Source organism: Malaclemys terrapin, chromosome 1 (assembly GCF_027887155.1).
Source record: "Malaclemys terrapin pileata isolate rMalTer1 chromosome 1, rMalTer1.hap1, whole genome shotgun sequence".
Lineage (NCBI taxonomy): Eukaryota > Metazoa > Chordata > Testudines > Emydidae > Malaclemys > Malaclemys terrapin.
Window position 1 is genome coordinate 303,841,409 of NC_071505.1, and position 21,574 is coordinate 303,862,982.

The 21,574-nt window shown below is 42.0% G+C and overlaps 1 protein-coding gene across 5 annotated transcripts in view; it reads left to right on the top strand.

The window, feature by feature from the left end:
* STARD13 (StAR related lipid transfer domain containing 13) overlaps window positions 1–21,574 on the top strand; it is a 442,897-nt gene that overhangs the window by 139,094 nt on the left and 282,229 nt on the right. For all 5 annotated transcript variants that reach the window (XM_054015314.1, XM_054015313.1, XM_054015312.1 and 2 more), the window contains one exon: window positions 1,787–1,924. In XM_054015314.1, the coding sequence (XP_053871289.1) occupies window positions 1,787–1,924 (138 nt within the window). The remainder of the gene's footprint in view (window positions 1–1,786; window positions 1,925–21,574) is intronic.

Genomic DNA, 21,574 nt, shown 5'->3' on the forward strand with positions numbered 1-21,574 from the left:
ATTAGCCCATTTTGTATTATTTAAGGTAGACATTTTTCAGCATACACATAACGAGAAAATCTGGAACAGAACATACTATATATGTGGTGTGTGGCTAAGTTAACATTGTTATTGAAACATAAATTGTTGCATTTCTTTAATTTTTTTATTTTAAACCCTTAATGTTCCAGATAGATTTGTATTTATTTTTCTATGTTGTAACAAGAAGACAACTAGAAAAGTTTTTTTAAATGTGTGTGGGGGCTGTTGTGACAGAGTGCAGAGAACGAACAGATGAGCCTGCACTCTGATCTCTAAGATGTTAATTATGTTCCCCTTGAGAAATCTGATGGAGGTAATTAGAGAATCAGGAAAAAAAAAAAACAGGAGTACTTGTGGCACCTTAGAGACTAACAAATTTATTAGAGCATAAGCTTTCGTGGGCTACAACCCACTTCTTCGGATGCATATAGAGTGAAACCTATATAGAGAATCAGGTTGGCTGGATGGATGGGCTAAGGAGCCAATTAACCTATCAGCCCAGGGCTGATAAAGGGAAAGGAAGGAAGTGTCAGAAAGAGAGGGGACCAGGGCTAGTTGAGCTCAGAGGCCTTGAGACAGACCGATCGATCAACCTACCTACCTCTCAAACAATTTTAAACAATTTGAATAAAAGTAACTTTCCCCTCTCAAAATATCAGATTTCATTTGCTTAGTGTTTATGATGTCATATGTAATCCTACTAGCTCTCCACAGAGGCTTCCAGAAAAAGCCTCTGGAGCCTCCTCAGGTCCTGGGAGATGGTCAGAAAGTGTTGTTGGTGCTGTAAATAGGCTGTTATGGAAAAGGTGGAGGTAACTTAAAAGGGCACAGTGAATGCACAACCAGTGGAATCCGTGCAGTTTCTGCAGGGAGAAGGCAGGAGAGGAGCTATGTCCTGTGGCAGCTGGGAATTACAAGCTGTTTTTGTACTTCAGAATTGCCAAGAGTGTCAAATCTGGCCTGTTGTGGTTTTGATGTAGGTTTCTTAGTCCTCAAAGGAGCTAAAGAAGTGGATTAGGAGCATTCTTAGGGTACGTCTTCACTTACCAGAGGGTCCGGCGGCAGGCAATCGATGTTCTGGGATCGATTTATCGCGTCTGGTTAAGACGCGATAAATCGATCCCGGATCGATCCCGGAAGTGCTCGCCGTCGACGCCGGTACTCCAGCTCGCTGAGAGGAGTACACGGCATCGACAGGGGAGCCTTCCTGCCGCGTCTGGACCCGCGGTAAGTTCAGACTAAGGTACTTCGAATTCAGCTACGTTATTAACGTAGCTGAATTTGCGTACCTTAGTCCGAAGTGGGGGCTTAGTGGGGACCAGGCCTAAGTCTCTAATTTGAAGTAGCATGGATGATGATTCTTTAACAAAAAGAGATTTTCTACTAACTGTTCGTAGGATGTTTGAGTTACAGTAAGTGGATGGGGGGGGGGGAAACAATTTTAAACAATTTGAATAAAAGTAACTTTCCCCTCTCAAAATATCAGGTTTCATTTGCTTAGTGTTTATGATGTCATATGTAATCCTACTAGCTCTCCACAGAGGCTTCCAGAAAAAACAGTGCAGACAAGATCTGAATTCCTAATATAATAAAATATAAACAGCTGCAAAAAATGAAAATAAAAAAAATAACCTTTCAGGCCTGACTTACACTGTACATCATATAAACTTAATGGACACAATCTCAATTGTATTTTTGTCTTTGTTTGCATTTTTAAAAGATTTATTACTTTTTTTTATTAAAGGACTCATTTATCCCCTTACAGTGCCCTGTTAAGGTGGAGGCAGGCCTTCTTCACAGAGATCATCAGAGAAAGGGAATCTGTGGGAATAAGAGGGCAGGCTACCAAGATTTAGATGGTTTGCCAAGCTCAGTGTCAACTGGAGCACGACCCAAAACTGAAGTAAGTAGCTATTGTTTATATTACAGCATATTCTGGCTTCAATTCTTTACCACAAGGCTTACTATTTATCATTAAAATCTTCATTGTATTTTTATTTTAAATTAAATACAGTCTATAAATATAATGCATCACAACTGTAAATCTTTTACAATAAGACTGGCAAGTGTTCCCAATACAATATGACTGAGTATTCAAGGTCAAGAATCGGAGTCCCATCACTATTTTCTACTAGCATGTTATCTGCATTATTTTGTTCATTCACTGTTTAAGAAGAGCTGAAGTCCCTTGGGAGTCTTTCCATTGAATTTAACTAGTTGTAGATCAGGGCTAAAATTTGAATCCACATCTGAATGTCCCCAAATTTCAGGACTGTTCAGATCTGGAGTTTTAGTCTGGGCCCTTTTCTAATCAGTAGCATTAATTTCACTTTGTTTCTTTGCCTGTGAGATGGTATAAGCCCTGACCAAAGAGACACCAATTGCCTTCAACAGACTTTGGAACAGGCCCGTAATAAGCAAGTAGATAGTGATATTTATGTAGAACTATGGAAGTAAAGTGATTCTAAGATCATGCTCCTAGCTACAAAATAGCAAATTGTTTTATCTGTCGCTTGTAAATTGCTTTGGTGCCTGCAATGGTTAAGATATTCTCTTTTTGCTAATGTCAAGTAAAATATATGCATGTAAGATACATTACACATTGTCTAAGGTGTTTTGATTCAAGTAAAGGTATATCTTCTTAAAGGAAAGATAATAACTATAATATGCCCCTTTCTTCATAGAGTGAAGTTGCATAGTACTCTGTAAATTCTATATTCCATTACAGGTTGAAGGTCTGCCACTGTCATTCAGACTGAAGTTTGAAACATTGGGGCCCGCCTGTTTGTTGATTGAAATACACTAATGTACTCTCAGGAAAGATTTTTTCCCTAGTTAAATAGCTTTCTGCTTCTCTTTTGCAACTGCCCAACTACTTTAGTTTGCTCAAGTTACATTAGATCTCAGAAATCACTAAAGAAAATGAGATATTTGACTGCACTTTACTTAATTTTTTTTAAGTCAGATGTTCAAGAAAGCACTGATATCTTTGCTTATGCTTCCTCCCTACCAATACAATCTAAATAACTTTGAAGTGATGTTACAGTAATTTTGGTTTTTGGTCTACAAGTGTCTTTGTGTTTGCAGTGGGAGGTGCTGGAAGAGAAGGAATAAGTGTGAACTTATCATCTTATTCTTCTTTCCTGATCTCTGCAATCCCTCCTAGTATTGTACTTCAAGGAATGTTGGCATAATAAATACCAAACTCAGAAAACTTCACTGATACAGGTCATACATACAGTTTCAGTGATAACAATAATGTAAATTAGAATGTACTTATCGTTGTTTACAATGGAGTCCCTAGAATCATACAGTTTAGAAATTGAAAAGACTTATTAGATGATGCAATCCATCCCCCGAGGTCCAAGTAGGACTCTTCCATACAGTACACTTTTTAGCACTTGATCAAAGTCCCAACCATTTTGCTGCATAGAAGCTTACGACATGATTTCTGCAAAATGCTAGTGGTCTTTTTAGTAACAATACTATTAGCCACTGCTGTAATTTGGACATAAATAATGAAATTTGACTTTGCTAATTTTGTCTGGAGGACAAAACATCTTACTTTTTCTTTCAAAATTAGATTTTAGTTCAATTGGTCCTTTTTCAGGCCAAGAGGGAAGAATAAAAATAATGCTAGTTTTAGAGACTGTACATCTGTTAAAAGGCTGTTTCTAAACATTTTTTTCTATTAGGGTTAAAATGTATAAAAATAATGTATTTTTAAATGGACACAGCAACACTATTTACATTAAAAAAGAGGGGTTAGTGGCCAAATGGGAATGAGCCTGGGTCGTTGTCGTATTTCTCCAGTTTTACCCCTATGTAACTCCACTGATCTCAATGGAGTTACCACTGATTAGTCCAGTTTTCTGCCTGTGTAAGTCAGACCCAACATGTTTTAGTGCACTAGTCTTTTATCTCTCGAGATTGGAGTTCAAATCTTGGAATGAGTCATGAGTCAAAAAGAGTTTAGCTTTTTCAGCCTTCTCCCTATATATTCCCACATAACCCCCCTGCACTACCCCAAACCTGAAATAATTTGTCTTGAGTTCAGCTCAAGAGACCGATGTTGGAAATTGCAAGTCAGGAATGAAATGCATTGGCAGAGCTCTGCAAGGGCATTCTTGTAAAATACCTGACACAAGCTAGGTCTGTTATGACTACGAAGTTCACTGACTTTTTTCTATAGCAAATATCTGTATTAATTCCTTCTCTGGAAGATGCTAGTTAGATGCTGTGTTTTAAAAAAAAAATCAATAAAAAAAAATCGGTGTTTCAGAGATGTCCACAAGGAGTGTAGAGATGGCTGATATCATCTACCATTGTTTAGATATGTATAACTAATGATATTGTAACCCACTGGTCAGTGTGTGTTACAGGCCCCTTATTGGCCAACACAATATTTGCTAAGGTAAACATAATGAGACAATTGATATGTGATAATTTATTTACATAAAGCCTTCTACCAGAATCTGAGGATCTCAAAATGCTTACTAATACTCAGTTGATCCTCATCACATTTCTATGAGGTAGGTAAGTATTATTTTTCATTTTAGTATTGGGAGGAGATTGAACCCTCAGCTGGGGGCAGGAAAGCCACCTTTCCACCCACGAATCTTGGGGATTGTAAAGGGTTGAACCAGTCCCCCGTTTCACTTAGAATAGCCGAAAGGTTGCTCTAAGTTATGTCCATTAACTAATAAGAACCACTCCACTGGCTGAGAATTGGCCTGAGCATGGTTTGCTCTGATCCTGCCCCTGTTCTGTCCCTATGCAGATAGAGAAAGTTAGTGGTGTAGCATCAGCTACATCAAATTTATGCATCCTGGAATGGTTCCCTTACCCAGAGGAAATTTGGCTGCTTCCTTATGGCTATTTTCCAGCCACTTTGCATGAAAACATCCGTGACTGCCACCACACATTGAGCAGATGTTTTCATGCATGCCTACTTCTTTTTGCAGAGGCTGGGGATTTGTGTATTACATGGCCAGAAGAACACCTAGCTAGCTATGGGCATGTCCAAATCCCTGACTTGCTTACGCATGCATGTAACAGAGCATGTGCAGATCAGGCATGCAAATATCTATGCAGAAATCAGGCCCTAGGTGATATTTGGGGAGTAACAAAGGAAGTCTGTGGCAAAGCTGAGACTCGAACCCAAACTTCAACGCCCAGTCCAGTGCATTCGCCACAAGACCATCCTTCCTCATTTAAAAAAAAAAAAAAATTGGATAATACAGATAATTGGATAATTGCAGACTCTTCCAATGGAAATCTCAAGCCACCTGTGAGTATCATCAGTCATATGGTTTGCTTTCATGTCTGTCTTTGAGTCATTGTGCCATTAAATTAGTTAGCAAAACAACATCAGCAATCCTTGTTATCACATTTCAGTGGTGGAGTTTGACATAATTTTTTTCTCCTCAGCATGCTCAAAAGTAAATTCATTTCAATTTATAAGTATGTGAAGTTTTGCTGAAAATTACAACATAGTTAACTTGGAAATAGCCAGCCTCAGTGAACTCTATGGCAGAACTTGTAAATCAAACAAGACTAACAATTGTTAAGCTGGTTAATCTCCCAATGTTGCTATTTTATGGCAGAACTAAACTTGCTAATTTTACCAGTTATTTTAAAGGAATTAGCTTTCATTTAAAAACTCATACTTGTCTGAAAGTATGTTACTTGCTATTGTTAAAGGTAATATCTAAATGCCTATAACATTTATTTTTATTTGTTATTTAACGCTAATATTGCACTAACCTTTATAGTCAGCGTCAGGGTTCGAGCATGCCAAGTGCTGTAGGCATGGTACCTGGCCTGAAGAGTTTGCAGTCTAAATATAAAACAATGTGAGAATGTTAAGTAGATGCTTTCTAACAGGCCTTGCAATGAAGGCACCAGTAATATAAATGGAAAGAGATGAAAGGGCAAGTATGTCCCCCTGTTAGTTCAGTTTGTTGACTTTGAGTATCTGAGAATGCTTTGTATATGGTCACTTTCTCATCTCTCCCCTGTGCAGTCAGTCAGTTCCCCCTGCTGCTTGTGTGGGTCTTTCTCACAGTAACAAGGAAGGAAAAATCATTTTGAAAAATAAGATCATGTAACTGTAAAACTAAGTTTTGAAATGATTAAACAACATCAGCAATCCTTGTTATCGACATGCCTAGCCAGAGACCCAGATCAAGACACCCTCCCACCCCACCTCAGTCAGGTTCTGGGGGGTAATGCCCCTTTGGGAGGTGCTAGGACTGAGGACAGCAGAGTCAAGCAAAAACTTTGCGCTCTCTCTCCTTCCAGCTAAACTCTACTTCGTTGACCGCCTCAGGAGCAAGCCAGCACCTTGGCCATAAAGGAATTTGATTCTCTTGGGGAAGCAGTCCTGGATTTTGATCAAGAAGGGGAATGTCCCAGTTAAAGCCGGTGCTATGTCCAGGAAAAATCATACATCTGCTTCACTGAGAGAGTGTCAAGGAATGCTAGGACAAAATGACTTGCTTACAGTATAAAATTTCCACTTTTAACACAGTGGTATCCAGGGAGCTGTACAACCTAAGAGCTCCACCATTCTTGGCTCTCTCATACACACTGTATCCAGCATGTGCCTGCATTGCTTCTGTAAAAATCTTGTTGCACTCAGTAAGATTTTTGCAGGATTAAGGACTGCAGGCCCATTCTCTCTGTTCACTTGTCTCCACATGCTCCACACATTCAGCATCCGCGTTCTTTCTGTTCCTTCATGCACAATTTTCTCTGCAAAACAGACCACATTGCATTTAATGTTCTACAGCTATTCTGGCATAGGAAATGTCACTTAGGCCAGGTCTATAACAGGGATGCTTGGCAGTATAGTTATAGTGATATATTATACTGGCAAAGCGCTCCTAGGGTGGATGTGGCTTATACTGGCAAAACTACACTTTCACTGGCATAGCTTATTCCAGCATGTCTCACCCTCCTCCCCCGCCCTCCAACGTTGAACAAAACAAGTTATGGTGGTGAGAGCACAGCTTTGCCAGAAAAACTGTGTCTACACTAAAGGTTTTTGCTGGGATAGCTCTGTTGGTCAGGGCAGCAAACCATTCAGCGCAAGTAGACAAACTTGGGCTAGCGGGGCTCATGTTAGCACTCTAAAAATATCAGTATAGACAGGGCTTTGAAGTTGGAACTCAAGCTCTGAACTCCACGCCTCAGGCTACAGGGTTACATTTTTATTGGCATTGAGTAGAAGTTGTTTTGCTTCAAGTTTGTCATTATTTTAATTAATAAAACGAAATATTCTGTATAGGAAAGTTGCTCCCTGCAAGTTTTTCAGTCTTTCCAAACAGGCCAAAGTTGAGTGACCAGGAGGTGAGTCCAAAGGGACATTACATGATTTTGGCACTTTTAAAACTGGATTGGACACAACACCAGTAAATGTAGTGCAGGGAACAATGCCAGCTCTGGTAGGGAGAGGCACTGGATGACCTAAGAGGTCTTTTCTGTTTGAGTCTATTTGTAATGGGTAAAGAGCCAAAATCTTTCTCTTTCTCTCACCCATCTATCCTCATCGAAATACTCTTACTTAGTAGGGAGGTCTCAGCACCATCTAACACCATAATTTAGCTACATTGCACACACATGGCTGGATTAGGAAGTGTTTGTTTTGGTCTTTAGTGGTGGTAACTTTAGACCCCCTCTGTACTGAAGAAATCATGTGGCTTCATTATTAGTTAGAATCTTGAATAATTGTTAGTTCCAAGTAAATAAAGTGTGTGTTCTGCAGTTTTTGTAGATGGATTTTTCATGACATAGTTTTTTTTCACAAGAATATTATGTCAGGTACTGTAAATGAGACACATTAAAGTTGCTGTGCTGTGCTACAGCCTTACTGCATGCAGTCTTAGAAATACAATGTTAATTTTCAAAGGCAATTTTCAGACTCAGTATCAAAAGACTTGGGGTATAAGTTGTCAGACTAATTTCTTTTATAAATCCAGAGCAAGAGGAAAACAGGAACTGTACTGAGATAATATTGTGTATGTATGCAAATAAATAAAATTAACTTCATTTCCCCTACAGATGACTATATACTCAATCAAGTGAGCAAAGGAAGAAATTTATTTCCCTTTTAATTTATTCAGGCACTGTACATAAGCAGCTGAACTCGTGTGTCTTTAGATTCAGCGCATCAGATTTTTGACTGGGTGACGAAGGCAATTCTCAGCTGTTTTGTAGCAGCCACAAATAAAGAATAGACTGCTTATCCTGTGAGGTGCGGAGCACATTCAGCTCCTACTGGTGAGACATGAAGATGCTCACAAGATTGGGCCCTAAAAGATCCTGTAAACACTGCCCTTGTTAGTTGGATCTGAAGATGACTGCTGTGCATACTTCTGGGAGGAAGGTATTACCACAGTCTGTGTCTTATATAGCTAGCTATCAATATTCTACTTATTATTGGTCTGCCCCGTAATGCATTTCTTGCCCCAGTGTGAGAAAATGGAGTCAGAATGTTCTATCTGTTTAATATAATTTAATCAAAGACATTTCCTCATCAGTGTAACCATCGTGCCTTTTTACTGCAGTGGTCCCTATTTGGAGGCCTGTAACAAGGTTGAGACTCACTGGTGCGGCACCTCCTACTGGTCATCCTGAGAATTAACTCTTTTACAGCCTTGGAGCACCCTCTGCGGGCTGGTGGCTCACCTGCCTCAGACCCCGGTGCCCCTTTACCTCAGGGTTCTGCCCACATTCTGGGTCTCCCCTCCCAGGGGAACCCCCAACCCTCTATACCCACCTTGCCTCAGTGGCTACTGCCAGTCATCATCCAGCCCCCTCTCACTGGGGCAAACTGCAGTCAGCAATGGCCACTCATCATTGGCTAGGGAGTTGGACTAGCTGCCTCTGCCTATTCCCGGGCTGTACCTCCCAGCCCCAGTACCTGCGTAGGCCTTTATCCCGGCCTCAGCCTGGGGAGTTGCCAGGCTGGAGTTCCCCAGTTCAGCCTGCCCCTTCCCCAGCATTGCTCTGTCCAAGATACCCTTTGCTCCTTCAGACAGCTAGGCCCATCTCTCTCCAAAGCTAGAGAGAGACTCTGACCCAGCTCCTCCCTTAGCCCTTCTTATACTGGCCCAGCTGGGCCCTGATTGGCTGCTACCAGCCCGCTCCTGATTGGCTCCCCGGGGCAGCCCTTTCCCAGGGCTGTTTTTAACTCCTTCCACACCAGAATGGGGTGCCTGCCCCGCTACAGGGCCCAATCTTGTCATCCTTATTAATGCAAGGAGTTCCCTTGTTTGCATGAGACTTCAATGGGACTGCTGCATGAGTAAGGGTTGGACCCTTTATCTTCAACAATAGTTATTTAGAGGAAGAGAAAAGAGGAGAGATTTTAAAGTTACTACAGGGATTGTTTAGACAAAATGATCTGAGGCAATTGCAGTGGTCCTTGCCGGGCTGCACAGGACGTTGGGGTGTGCAAGAAGCTGTGCATCTGTGCCAGGACCTCTCCTAATAGCAGTCCTGATGCTCCCTGCACTCTGGGGAGAGTAAGGACTACTAGCTTCTGCTGCCCACCCTAAGGCCTGGTCTACACTGGGGGCGGGAGGATCGACCTATGATACACAACTTCAGCTATGAGACTAGTGTAGCTGAAGTCGTCATATCTTAGTTCGACTTACCTCACATCCTCACAGTGCGGGGTCAATTGCCGCGGCTCCCCCATCGACTTTGCTTCCACCTCTTGCCGAGCTGGAGTTCAGCAGTCGACGGGAGAGCGATCAGGGATTGACTTATTGCGTCTACACTACACGCGATAAATCGATCCCCGATAGATCGATCGCTATCTGCCAATCCAATGAGTAGTGGTAGATGTAGCCTTTGAAACAAGCAGAGACTCCTCTCCACACCAGAGAGATAGGCCAGCACACAGAGTGGAGGGAGAAAATGTTCCACTAAGGGTTAGAGCAGATTGCACACCTCACTGCCTGTGGAGTAGCTCTTTAATAGAGATTGCTCCTAGCTGAAGCACAGTCTCTCTTGTGCTCCTCTTGCAGAGGTTCAGCCCTGCATAAGGGCCACAACCCAACCCAAACCATACATATATGGTATCTTGCAGCAAAATATGGTATCCTACAATATTTCTCAATTATTCCTACCAGTATTCAGAGCTTGCATTATTACTCATTGCAAAGTTAGATATTTTTCTAGATATTTTCTTTGTCTGTATAAGCCATGTAGCCTGAAGCTGTACACAGGGGCGGCAAGTTATATTCTTTTGTGGTGCCCGGGCTCCAGGAATATTCAGGGCTGGGGGCCCTGCTCCACTAATATTTAGAGCTGGGTCTCTCCCCCATCCCTGCCTGGAGAGGGCCCCGTCCCCGCCTGCCACCCCCCCCCCCCAGGCATCTCCCCCCTGCCCCGCAGCGTCCCTGCCTGAAAGAAAGTGGCGCCCGCCTCTCCTGTGCCTGCTTGTGCTGCCCATGTAGCACATTCCTATGCGGAGCGGTATCCTACACTACACGGGCTCCCGGCATCAACTGCTGTCTGCTGCCCCAGGGTCCTAGTGCCCCCCATCCACTAATGGCAGGGCAGGCTGCCCTTACCCTGCCCTTCCACCCTAGCCCTGAGCCTCTGCAATGCCCCAAGCCCCTCATCCCCAGCCCTCATCTCCCTGCACCCTAATCCTCTGCCCTAGCCCTGAGCCCCCTCCTGCATCATGAACCCCTCATCCCCAGCCAGAGCCCTCATCCCCCCCGCACCCTAATCCTCTGCCCCAGCCCTGCACCCCCTCCTATTCCCAAACTCCCTCCCAGAGTGTGCACCCCCTCCCCCTTCCCACACACCTCCTGCCCCCAAACTCCCTCCCAGAGCCTGCACCCCACACCCACTCCTGCACACCCACCCCCTGCCCCAGCCCAGAGCCTGCACCCAAACTCCCTCCCAGAGCCTGCACCCCCAGCCCTTGCCTCAGCCCAGAGCCTGCACCCAGCACCCAAACTGCACCCCAGAGCCTGCACCCCAGACCTCCTCCCCCCACCCAAACTCCCTCCCAGAGCCTTACTCAGGTGGGGGGTGGAGTTGGGGGGGGGCGGGTTCTGGACACCACCAAAATTTCTACAAACCTGCCATCCATGGCTGTACAGGATAGGGAGCTAACTGTAGATGATCAGGGGAAAGAGTGAACAGAACTCCATGGGGGCAGGAGCTCTCTGCCACTATCTGTTGGTGAACAGGGGAAAGTATGACTACAGAGAGTGCATTTTCATAAGCTTTCTACCCAGAAAGCCTCCAACTGAAACTTACCCAAACTCCGAATTGGGCTATTGAGACTGAACTGAGAGGACCAGATTAGACAGCATTTCCTATAGGGGCTAGAGACCGGCCTGGCTGAGTACATTCCTAGACTCTGGGGCTACACTAACTACTGACCCCTAGCTGTAAGTGGAGTGAAGCAGAGGGAAAAGGGGGAAAGTGATGTGTTAAAGGGATATTTGTGTATTGAACGTTCATACCCCTGGGTGGCGAATTAAGATAAAGGACTATAGCTAAGGATATTCTTGTTATGGGCACTTTACTTATTATTCATATATTGTTGTTGCATTTTCCTAAGTTGATGTTCCCTTAATAAAGTATTTCCTTGTTTTATACTCAGACTCAGTTCTTGCAAGAGGGGAAGTATGGCTGTGACGGGCACTCAAGGAAGATATTTATTTTTTTCCCATGTTTCTGGGTGGGCATTCAAGCTGGTGGTCTTTGTTAATTGTAAAAAGAACCTGTAGACATTTGAACCTGGCCCTTGATGCTGTGGACCATGCCTGGCAGAAGCTTTAATTTGTTTGAAGCAACCAAATGTCAAAATTGCAAACTTCTTTACATCAGCAATTTCCGTGTTACAGCAATTACTCATCTGATATACAGCAAAAAGTATCTGGTAAATACAGAAGTCCTAGCCTCCTGAACTGAAAGACATACTGGTTCAAATTGTTAAAGAGGCCACAAACTAGCCTCTGAAGTAGAGCATCAGCATTGTCTCTGATGGCTGTCATCTTGGCCAGCACACCAGGGATTGAACTAGGCACTTCCAGACTTAAATGCTCAAGTGTCTCCAACAGGTTAAGCAAAAGAGCAGGCTCTGTAGCTAGGGGCTGTAACCAGATCACATCCTCTGTCCACTGGGCACAGAGCAGGGTGGTGTAATACACACTGACCAGTGGGTTACCTGCATACACAATTGTATAGTTGTACACACTTCTGTGCACTTTCAATATCTTTCAATGCATTATTGACACTCCTACAAAAGAAAAAGCAAGTGCCACACATACCTCAGAGGTGAAGAGCAGAAATTACTATGAAATCTTATTTGGAAACCACTATGCAAATTTTAATTACCCCAGTTACCTCTTAGGGCTTGTCTTCACTACCGAGGTAAGTCAACCTAAGTTACATGAATAACGTAGCTGGAGTCAACATAGCTTAGGTCTACTTATCCTGGAGTCTTCAGTGCACTGCGTCATGGGAGACACTCTCCAGTCGACTAACCTTACTCTTCTCTGGGAGCTGGAGTATCCATCCCCCTCCTTGGGTTTCAGAGCCCAAGCTCCAGTCCAAGTGAGAACTTCTACATGGCTATTTTTAGCATGAGCCCAAGTCTGTGTACCTGAGCTCTGAGACTCACTGCCATGTTTGTTTGTTTTTTCCAAGGGTGGACATAGTCACTGTTTCTTTTAGGTAACTAGAACTGTAAAATATCAGAAGTGGAATGTAGAGTCTGGGTGGAAAGGTCAACATTCAACCACTAGGTGTAATGTGGAGCTCAGCATTCCATACATGGCATTTAGGATGAGTCTAGCAAGCTTTGCTGTTAGATGTTTTCTGTGTAACCTTCTTTCATTAAAATAATCACTTTTTGTTCAGTATATAGACAGAAGTGAAGTCTTTCTTTAAGAAAAATAAATACAACACTGATGTTGAAACAGAGAGGAAGAACAGAGGAGGGGTTAAAATAACTAGGCTGGCACAAAACCAGAGAACCCTGGGGTTTGTTTTTTTTCTTATGAGATGATGTTCAAATTTATGGGTATATTCTCAGCTTCTCCATGTTTATGGCTGTAATAGCAGCAAACTCCCCATTAATGGCAAATAGTATTGTGGACTCTAACATCCTGTGTGTCATTAGCTTATCCCATTAATGTCCTAAGAAATGTAATTTGTTTGTCCTTGGTTGACCAAATTTAACCAGTGTGGTTGCACCTGCTTATGCAAAGGTTGAATAATATGGCATGATATCCAATTGTTTATGTAAATATGAAATTCGGCAAAACAGTTATTTGTGGACAGAGATATCCCTGAGATCTGAGGCCTGATTCAGATCTTGTGCCAGTTTTACACTCATGTAAGTGATGATAGACAAATAAAAGGGTGATTGACTATGTTGCATTCTGTATAGATATAGTACAGTGGGTAAGGTTTATTGATTGCAAGTACATTGGTATCTGTAGCTATGCCTCTGTGAGCATATAAAATAATCTGTAAGAGGCATAGGTTTAAGAATGGCTAGTTGGGTTGTAGATCACCAAGGAAAACCACCCGCAAGCTACAGGAAGTATAACTGATAACTCAGTAGGTGGCACTCTTCCCTCTGAATCAGTGGTGAACCAATGTTCCAGAAAAACATTAAGCAACACTGTGCAGCTTGAAGTGCTTACTTCTGGATAAGATGTGAAATCAAGGCCTTGATCGCTTGATTATTAATTTGTCAAGAGTTGGCCTTGATTCACATTTAAGAGTAGTTAACCCTAGGTCCCTTGCCAAATTTCAGCTCCAATAATCTGCCTAACTATAATTCTCCCTGTAGCTTCAATTAAGTTATTCTTCATATCTTGTTCTAAAACTGTTGTCCCATAGTGGTTGTGCTTTGATCTCAGAAATGATTGTATTTCCATGGTGGGTAAAATGATTCTTTATATACAGTGTGTTGAGTGTTTTCAGATACAAGGTCCTGTACAAACTATAAGCTGTTTTTTGACATTGGTTGAAGATCTCAGGTAATAATCATTCATTAAGTAAACTTAAATTGCCTAGTCAGAGTTTTTTGCCTTAATTTTGATTTAAAAAATCCCAATGAATTTGTTTTATTTTTCTTGTTTTTATTATTATTTTTGTTTGGCGGTTTTAAAACCTAACAGCAACTAAGATATTTGTGTATTTTTTTTGTTTTTGAGTTCTTGATCGTTCTAAAATCTACAAAGGGTATAAATATATCCTATCTTTCTGGCAATGAAATCACTCTAAACAGTAAATGAAAATATTTTTCCTAACTTGAATCATATTTTCAACTCTTAAACAGTTCTGTAATATTATGTTACCATATTTTCCCTTTGGTCAGTTATTGCACTAAAACATTAATGATTAAATGAAAAAAAATATTTCCCTAGGTCTGGAATGTTTTAGTGGCATCAAATGTTAACATAAATTCTGCACCCTAGGGACATATGAGACATAATATGGGAGTAAATATTATGCATCATATGGCAACTCTGTACAGTATTTTGAAGAAGTTTAAAGTAGTGTTTAGAGAAAACAAATGTTATAGATTAACCAGGCTGTAAATCTTTCAGGGCTTACAAAGTCATTTTGGATAGGAGACGAGGACAGGGGATTACAATATATTATGTGCACTGCTTCCTCTTAAATGAAAATTTTGTCAAACTGAGCATGAGTGGTGTGGTGTTGGTTTTTTTTTGTTTGTTTTGCATTGTACAGAAGCAACTGTCAGAACTTTTGAAACTACAGACTCTAATAATAATTTGGCATTTGTATAGTACCATCCATGTGAAGATCTGCAAGCACTTCGCAAACATTAATGGATTTAGACTCAAAACATCTCTGTTAGTATATTGGTAATACCGGACTGTATTCACCACAATGGACAAAAAACTGGCATTTCGCTTCTCACCCACTATGTGCTTGCAGAAGAGGGGGTTATCTGCAAGGAGCGTGGTTGCAATATTTTTTAGGATGGGTAAAAATTGATTAAAAAAAAAAACTAAAAATTAGATTAACAAATTTTTAAATTAAACACTTTTTTGTTTTTAAGAATAAATTTGTTTAAAAATGTAAACACTAAATGTAAAGGCTAAACATACTATAATCTATTAAAATAATTTTAAATTAAATAAAACAATTAACATTAGCAGTACATATTTACTTCCAACGTTTTAAAGAAAGTAAGACCACTGATCTGGTGAAAGGCACTGGCTGAGCACCTGGATCCAGAGTTTGTTGAAGTGCTAAACCAGCTTTTGACAGCAGTCTCCTCTACTGCAGGTGCAGAGAGAGAATATTTTCTTCATTTCAGTCTATTCAACTTGTACAGTTCAACGACTACTTCATTCAAAGTTTAAAAAAACAAACAATTGCGAGTAGGAAAAAGAGGAAAGCTTGTTTTCCTCCTCCAATCTATGAATAAAAACTAGGTGTGAGTGGATGAGATCTACTAGTTCTAAATAAAACCATGAAGGACATGGTGACCAGAAACAATCTCTGCAATTTACTAACTACAGATAATACTCCCTGTGTTAATAAATCAGTTAGTTTTAAATAGAAAGCATGTTTTGATAAACTTTTTCTCTTATGATCTTACACATAAGCATTTGTGCATTTTAATTGAACTGCAATTTCCTTCCAAATAGAACTTGACACAAATCAAAAGTAGAAAATAATCTAGTAAATAAGAAATGCATAATTCACTATTTTCAAACATAATATAAAATGTTACATTATCCAGATTTTTAATTTTATGTTTAAGCTGTATAATTACTTAAATAAATGTATGTCTTTCTTTCTTTCTCCTCCCTCACCATTAGGTACATAGGGCAGACACCAGTTTCCACCATTTATTTCAGTCTTGAGTTGGAAATAGATGTGTATAGATCCTGTGTATTGTCCCCGTTAGCAAAAAGAAGTACCACATTTAGTGTAAAGGCTATATTTAGTTGTAAATCAGTAAGTTTGAATGGTTACCAATCAATGAGAATCAACTTTTCTTTTGGAAAATAACTAAAAATTACAAATTCAAATGCATGATTAAAACTGATTATTTAAATCAAGGTTTTGTTCTTTCTGATTTAAATCATAATTACATCAGTCAATCCTGATACTTTTTCCTTCCTGATCAAAGGAACCAATGAAGTAAATCCGGCCCATGTGGGGAAGCAAAAGCACAGTGTGTAAATTACTGTCCAGGGTCACACAGGAAAGCTATGGCAGTGCTAAGAATAGAACCTAGGTCTCTTGACCTTCAGTTCTGAGTCCAGCGGTGCTGGAACAATTTTTATAGTGGGGTGCTGAGAGCCATGGAACCAAACTGTAAACCCTGGATACAACCACTTCAAGTCAGGGAGTGCAGCAGCACCCCTAGTTCCAGCACCTATGTCTGACACTTAAGCACATGGTCATCCCTCCCTTCTTTTTGAAGGGCTCCTTCATGCAATGGGCTATTGCAGCAGTGCTGCTTGCTGCACTCCTTTGCAATTAGTTCAGAATATACAAAATACCAAATGTGTTTAATTCTTTGTAATGCCATTTCCTATTTTAAGCAAGCTACTGTGAGGCAAATCCTGCTGCACAAAGCATTCAGGTGATGTGTCAGAACCACTTGTTCTTTCCTTTTTCTTTTTCCTTCCCTCTTGAGAAACCAAACAATCTTCTTTTCTTAGAGCTGACAAAGTGGCACCTCCCAAAATGAGGCTACTGGGAACTATATATTTTAGTTATACAGATTATCCACCTGCTGTGCATTCAGTACTGCCACACTTCATTATACAGTTAGGGTTGCCAACTTTCTAATTGCACAAAACTAATCACCCTTGCCCCACCCCCACTCACTCCAGCCCCCCCTCCCTCCGTTGCTCACTCTCTCACCCTCACTCACTTTCACTAGGCTGGGGCCAGGGGTTGGGGTGCAGGAGGGAGTGAGGGCTCCAGCGGGGAGGTGAGGGGGGCTCCAGGAGGGGGATGGAAATTAGGGGTTCAGGGTGAGGGAGGGGGCTCTGGGCTGGGGGTTGGTATGCCGGAGGAGCTGAGGGCTCCCACTGGGGGTGCAGGCTCTGGGGTGGGGCTGGGGCCAAGGGTTTTGGAGTGAGGGAGGAGGCTCGGGGCGGGGAGTTGGGGTGTAGGAGCAGGTGCAGGCTCCGGGGGGGAGTTTGGGGATGAGAGGGGGCTCAGGGCTGGGGCAGGGGGTTGGAGTGTGGGAGGGGGCTCAGGGTCTGGGAGGGAGTTAGGGTGCAGGAGGGGGTTCCAACCTGGGGGAGGGGCTTCAGGGTGCGGGCTAAAGCCAGGTGGCACTTACCTAAGGCAGCTCCCGGTCGGTGGCGCAGTGGGGCTAAGGCAGGGTCCCTGCCTGCCCTGGCTCTGCGCTGCTCCTGGAAGCGGCCAGCATGTCCGACCCCTAGGCCAGACAGCTCTACATGGTGCATGCTGCCTGTGCACCACGGCACTGCCTGTGCCCGCAAGCGTTGCCCCAACCCTACCCATTGGCCACAGCCCCAACCCTACCCATTGGCCTAGGTGCCGCAGGGACATGCCGGTTGCTTCCAGAAGGTGCGCAGAGCCAGGGCAGGCAGGGAGCCTGTCTTACCATGCTGTGCCACCGACCGGACTTTTAACAGCCTGGTCAGCAGCCACCAGCATGCCTTTTTGACCAGGCATTCTGGTCGAAAACTGGATGCCTGGCAATCCTAGTTAGCATGAGGATACTTAATTTATCAATTACTAGTTGTTTGCTCTTCATATGCATCCAGTGCAGTGACTTCATAAAAGTGCTAAATCATTCCCCTTGATCATATAAAATAGAACCCCCCCTTTATCACACACACACAAAACATGCAGTTTGCTCACTGTGGAAATGCAGGGGTAGCTTGTGACTAGTAGCACCTGTGGGAGTGCAATGTAGGGACAGGCTACAAGAAGATGCTACTCATGGGAAAGCCACAATTCCAGTCATCGTGTTGTGCAATCTTTCCAATGATTTCAGTGAGTTGGATCAGGACCTTTAGGGCACAAGGCCCTGTGGAGTCCTGCATGGCCAGCAGCCCTAGAAACCTCAAATGAAGAAGTAGGCCATGTCCTCATTTTTCCCTACTCCACTGGCTGAGTTGGTCCAGGGAGGAGAGACGCTATGCTTTCATCCTGTTATCTTAAAAGCACAAAACAGCCCTTAGATAGTAGGCCAGGGCAGAGAAAACAGAACTACAGCACAGAGCTTAAAAAAATACATTTAGAATTAAAATAAGCATTTTTTAAAAATCACAATATTCTTTTGTTTACAGATATGTTTTTTCTTTGGCATATGGTGTGATTTTTTTTAACTTAATTTCAACAAATTTTAAAGACATGGATTCAACTTACCCACAGTGGAAAATGATTTATTTCTGTGTATCCCATACGGTATTTAAGAAAATTAAGTAGATCAGAGCAATAACAAAGAATCTGCTGACAGGTGAAATAAAAGGATTTTTATCCCTCTCTGCTTGAGGATTTATAGTGAAAGTATTATTTAAAGTAGGTTGAATTTTCTTTGGATGCATTTACCCCAGTGTAAGAATTTGCCTTATAACACTTGGTATAACTAGTGTGATAACACTTCACAGAGCCTCAGCTTATCAGGGGAATTCCAAATTCTTACACTGACTGAAGCACATTTGTTGTCATGCTATCCTTGTAAATATTTTATGTTGGCTTAAGGCTCAAGGGCAGATATCTATTTTTATTCTGTGCTTATGAAAAACCATGTGCCTAAAAAATCTTTTGGTTTAAAACATTTAAGGATAGCAAAGTCAGTTGAAAGCCATTTCCAGAAATACAAATTGTGACACAGCTCTTCTTTTATTAGATGTGTTAAATGATACTTTGCTAAGCTTCTATCACCTTTACAATAAATAGCCGTTCAAAACAAAAGAATCCTCACACAGTAAATTTCAAAATAGCATGGATGTTTGTATTATGAAATATCAGCACACCTGGGTACTTAGGGCAGGTTGTATATCAGCTCTAGTAGCTGAATCTCTTACACGTCCATGTTCTACAGTAACATACTTGTTTTTCCAAACTATGCCAACTTAATATCTCTGACACGCTGCAAACCATGAGTTCTGATGACTGGTAAATACCCACAGGTTTGGGTTATTCTTTTAGTTTGCTCTAAAAAGCTTTCCTAGATCTCTGCTTTTATTTATTTATTTATTTATTTTCCCTGTTAAGATATGTTTTATCTTCATTCGGATGCAGAACGACCATTTCTAGCATATTCTGGGATTCTAGAAAAGAGTGGAAAATATCTTTGCTACATCTAGTATGGTACATGAGACTCAAAACTGAGGTCTTGAACATCTGAGGTCATGAAAAATCCCATGGCTTTTTTTAAAAAAGCAGGATGTTAATCAAGACCTGCCTTATAGTGACTCAGGTCCAGATTTTTAGGCATTGCTCTGCTCAGCGTTGCAAGGCCTAAGTGATTTCAACAGTAAAATCCCATTTTCAGACGTGATTCAGGCACTTGGGAGCCTAAGGACAAGTCTACACTAAAGCACTACATCAGCGCAGCTGCGCTGCTGTAGTGCATCTGGTGAGATGTGCTAGGCCATTGGGAGAGGACTCTCCAGTCAGCATCATTACTTCACCTCAGTGAGAAGCGGAAGCTATGTTGGCAGGTAGTGCCTGTGTGCTCCAGGGGAGGGGATGTTCACACCCCTGAGCAATATAAGTTGATCAACTTAAGCGGTAGTGTAGATCTGCCCTAAGCCTCATTGACTTTCAATGAGACTTGCACTCTTAGGTGCATAAGGGTACATCTACACAGTGATTAAAAAACCCACGGCTGGCCCAGCTCAGCTGGCTCGGGCTTGCAGGGCTGAGGTTCCAGGCTGAAAAATTGCTGTGTAGCTGTTCAGGCTTGGGCTGGAGCCTGAGTTCTGGGACCCTGCGAGGGTGGGGGATCCCACGGTTTGGGCTGGAGCCTGAGCCTGACCATCTACACAGCAATTTTTAGCCCTGCAGCCCAAACCACACTATGAGCCCAAGTCAGCTGAGCTGGGCCAGCCCCATCCGCGGGTTTTTTAATCCCTGTGTAGATATATACCCTAAGTCACCTTTGAAAATGGTACTTTAGCCATCTAAATTACTTAAGCCTTGCAATGCTGAGCATAGTAATGTCTAAATACCTTTAAAAAGGTCTAGGGCTTAGGTCACTTTTGAATTTGAGTGCTTTACTAATTTTACCTATTCCATCTTCCTACAGTCTACCATGGTTTCAGATGGATAGAGTATTCTTCTTTTTCACTACTTCTCCTCCTCGTTCCCACCCCCCTCCACTTACTGACTGGAACTGTTGTGTTATACAGTGATAAACGGTTGCTGTGTCCACCCCAGAAGTGGCTGCAGTTCTATATACCTGTAAATATACCTGTAAATATTTTGTTTCAGGTTTCAAAGCTCTGTAATAATAAATGGCACCTATATAATTTTTTTAATCTGGGGATCTTAAGTAACTTTAAAAAAATAATGTAGTATTACCACTACGGTTGGGTAGGAAATGATTTTCCCATCCTGCAAGAATTTTTGAGTTTTTGAAAAAATTTCACATCTTAAATTTTTCTGATTTCCATTTTGGGTCAATCAAAATGTTTCATTTCAATAATTCTGAAACATTTCGTTTTGTTTTCAACCTTTTTTTTTAAAGCTTCTTTAAAGTCTAATTTTACTAAAATTTTCAAACTAAAAGTTGTTTTGATTCAAAACTGAAGCTTTCTGTTTCAAAAATGTTGAAGTGGGATGTTTCAACAATTTAAAAAAAAGCCCCCCAAATTTGTCATGTTGAGATTTGTCAAAATTGACCCTGTTTCAGGAACAGTTTTGGTTTCAATGAATTGGCATTTTGGGGTGAAAAACCAGTTTGTTGACAAATTCCCAACCAGCTTTAATAACCTTACCCCAGTGAGGTAAGAAAGTATTGGCCAGGCAAATGAGAAACCCCAAAGTGGAAGGAGCAGGGCCATGGCTTCATTTCCCCCTACTGCGCTGGCATAGTCCTTACACAAAGGTTAAAGCACAAATTTTCAAGTGTCCCTTCATATCGGGGAGTGTCAGTTTTTGGGTGCCCAGTTCTAGACACCTAAGCCCTGATTTTTCAGAAGTGCTGAACACTCTCAGCTGAAGTTATTGGGAGCTTCCAGCTGAAGGTAATGGGAGTTGTCAATGCTCAACACCTTTGCAAGTGCCTATGTCACTTAGGAGCCTATTGACCTAGGATGCTAAGTCACTTAGGTCCTTTGAAAATGGCACTTAGGGCTTGTCTACACAAACATTTAGTTCAGGGCAAGCTGGGATGCAGATGTACTCTGCACTAGCCTGCCATGCACTGCATGCACCATGCTGATGCACTAACAGTTCCGTAGTGCGCTTTGATCTACCCCAATTTGAAAAGGGAGTCGAGCCAAGCACACTAAGGAACATGCCTGCAAGGTCCACACAGACAGTTAGTGTGTGACAGGCTAGTGTGGTGTTGATTCCCAGC